Source organism: Morone saxatilis, unplaced genomic scaffold (assembly GCF_004916995.1).
Source record: "Morone saxatilis isolate NCDOM2014 unplaced genomic scaffold, NCSU_SB_2.0 Contig14, whole genome shotgun sequence".
NCBI classification, from domain to species: Eukaryota; Metazoa; Chordata; class Actinopteri; family Moronidae; genus Morone; species Morone saxatilis.
This window is the reverse complement of record NW_023339696.1, coordinates 57,464-60,098: the sequence shown is the minus strand read 5'-3', so window position 1 is coordinate 60,098 and position 2,635 is coordinate 57,464. Positions and strand designations below refer to the sequence as shown.

The 2,635-nt window shown below is 46.8% G+C and overlaps 1 protein-coding gene across 1 annotated transcript in view; it reads right to left on the bottom strand.

Moving 5' to 3' along the window:
- The window catches only part of LOC118323022 (serine/threonine-protein kinase SMG1-like), a 43,921-nt gene that overhangs the window by 4,271 nt on the left and 37,015 nt on the right, over positions 1-2,635 (bottom strand). Inside the window, exons 29-33 of the mRNA XM_035654934.1 lie at positions 2,265-2,561; positions 1,832-2,066; positions 1,483-1,694; positions 1,241-1,397; positions 615-804 (exon numbers count right to left, since the gene is read on the bottom strand). Coding sequence (XP_035510827.1) covers positions 615-804; positions 1,241-1,397; positions 1,483-1,694; positions 1,832-2,066; positions 2,265-2,561 — 1,091 coding nt within the window. The remainder of the gene's footprint in view (positions 1-614; positions 805-1,240; positions 1,398-1,482; positions 1,695-1,831; positions 2,067-2,264; positions 2,562-2,635) is intronic.

Sequence of the window (2,635 nt, the reverse complement as noted above, 5' to 3'; positions counted from 1 at the left end):
AAGATTTATTTTCCCTGCCTGAGAAACACACCTTTGATTTGGTCTAAAAACAGCAGAAATATAAAGATTAATTTTTTAGTAAATGTTTTAATTTTACAGTATAAGGACAAAAAAAATGAAAATCTTTTTCTGTCTTCCACAGCACCTTTAAAGTCCAGTCCAAGTTCAATTTTAACAGGTGACTTGTAGTAGTGCCAAGCACTATGGGTATGGGTGATGATTTTTAATTGGTTTAAAAACTGTGATTCCACCCGGTACGGCTCAATAACATCTCGTCCTCCACACAGCTTCATGCCCCACCAGTGTTTTGTCTGCTGATTTTGTGGATTTGGACTTTATCTCTAGATTTATGTGCTTCTACCCTGGGTAATTGTTCCTTTTTTTGTCTGTTTTTACAACTGGGCGTCTGTACAGGGTGTTTTATTTTGAAAATTGACTAGATTCTTTACACCGTTTCTTTGTCTGACTTCCTGCCAGCTTGGTATTCTCCGCGGAGCAGAAGGGAGAGAAGCTTCCGGTGGAATTACAAGCAATGTCTATAAGTGCTGCGACGCAGGCATGACTAAATCAAGCTGTAAGTCTTTAGCTACTATGATGCAGTGAGGAGTTCTTACCAGACAGAGTCTGAGCGAAGGAGGCACACAGCCTGAAGAAATCCCTGATGGTTTGCAGTCTCTTGAGGAAGAACACCTCCTCCATCAGCTGCCGCTGATTAAGGCTGTCAAAGAAGTGGAGCTGTGTGGCCCGTGCCTCCCTGAGAACATCTACCTTCCTCCAAGCTGATGGCACCTCCAGAGAACTCAGCTGAGGATAAAGAGGAGCAGTAGAAAATGGGGGTGAGAGCGCCGATTGGTCACTCAGGGAAAAGCTGATCAATATTTACCACTGGCCTGTTTAAGACTGTACCACCCTGCACCAGCATTGTTTTTTGCCACACTGCTGCCAATCCCACTCCCACAATCCACAACTTCAGTTGCAAGCCCACAATCTAATAATTTTCTTTTGTCTGAAGTCCTTGAAAAACTGTAAAGTATACATGATAATGGCTTCGGAGTGTACATCGAAGGGTCTCATGGGAAATGCAGGTCGACTGGCCCGCACAGACCTCTAGCCTGTGGTTTTTACGTAGGATTGAGGGCTTACATATAAAATAACAGACATGACACAGGGAAGAACATTCTGTATGTCATTCAAATGCTATTATTACATTTATCATATTTGAATACAATTTGGAAGTTACCTTCTCTGTGAGCTGCCCAAAGGCAGTCTCTAGCTGGGTAAACATGCCATCAAAGGCCACCAACAACATCTGACCCGCAGACATCTTTGGTGTGTCCTGGCCTGGTCCATCCATGCTGCGAGGCTGGATCAGCTCAGAGTACTGAGCGCGCAGCATCCTGAGCAAAAAAAAAGAAAAAAAGAAAAGGTTTGTGTCTGATCATGACGAGTAGAACTCAATCCACAAACACAGCAGCTACTTACCTGGTGATGTGCAGGCAGTGGTTGTGCCCGTCGTGGTCCAGGCCTGTGGTGGCCTGCAGACTGTCGGCCAAACCCTGCAGGCCGAGGCCGTCTGAGCTCTGCTCCACCAGCTGCTCCAACTCTGCCAACATTGACTCAAGGGTGGGCTCTCCTTTCACCATACAGCGCAGAGCTTCTGGAAAGATGATCTGACGGAAGTTGGTGTTCAGTTCCTACAAAGGAGGAGACACATTAGTCAGAAACCCCTGTACAACAAAACAAAACATGACATAAGCTCATTTCCATCCAAAGAACAGGCTGCTTCTGGCTGTCACCGGTTGATTTCACCATGTTTTGGGGGTGCGCTTACCTGCAAGCAAGTATACACAGCGTTGGCCAGGTACACAGCTTGTGTGGTAGCTGAGGGTGCAGGCAGCTCCAGGTCGTGGGGCAGAAGTGGGCAGCGTTGTAGCAGTGTTGCCAGGGCACTGACATTTCCAATCATACTGCTGAGCTCTTCCAGGAACCACGCCCCATCCCGAGATGTCAGGTCTACCAGCTGCTCTCCAGCACTGGCCGCTGCACCCTCCATCACCATGTTCCGCCTGGAGAACAAAAAGAAATGTGATCTCATTCTGTTCGACTGCAAATTTTAGTTACATGTTCCAGAAACACCACATATAAATAGTTTGATGTTCTAAACAGAAATACAGATGAAAATAGCTTAACTTAGCACTTCGTAGGATATTTTACCACTAACTGGACAAACAGCAGAGTGAAATGTGAACGAAAATTGGTTAAACCTGCAGAGTGTGCAGAGGGCAGAGGTGATGATTCCAGCCATGCTGAGGGAGCCCGACTCGCCATTCTCCCGTAGGTAGACTGTGATGCAGTGCTCAATCTCCTGGAGCTGCTCCTCGCAGGCTGCTGCAGTTGTGCCCTCAGCCTTCAGTCGCTCTGCTTGGTGCATCACACGCTCGTTAGTGTCAGCCACTTGGTGCTGCAAAGTCAGCTCCACGCTGGACAAAAACTGGCAGGAGGCTGCAGGAGGCTGGGGAGCAAACAGCACCTCATATCTGTAAAGGGAGAAGGAAACAAAGCTCAATGATGAGTACAACAAAATGACATAATCTTAATGATAATGATATGATGGTGCAGAGGCAGAGAGGGTCGT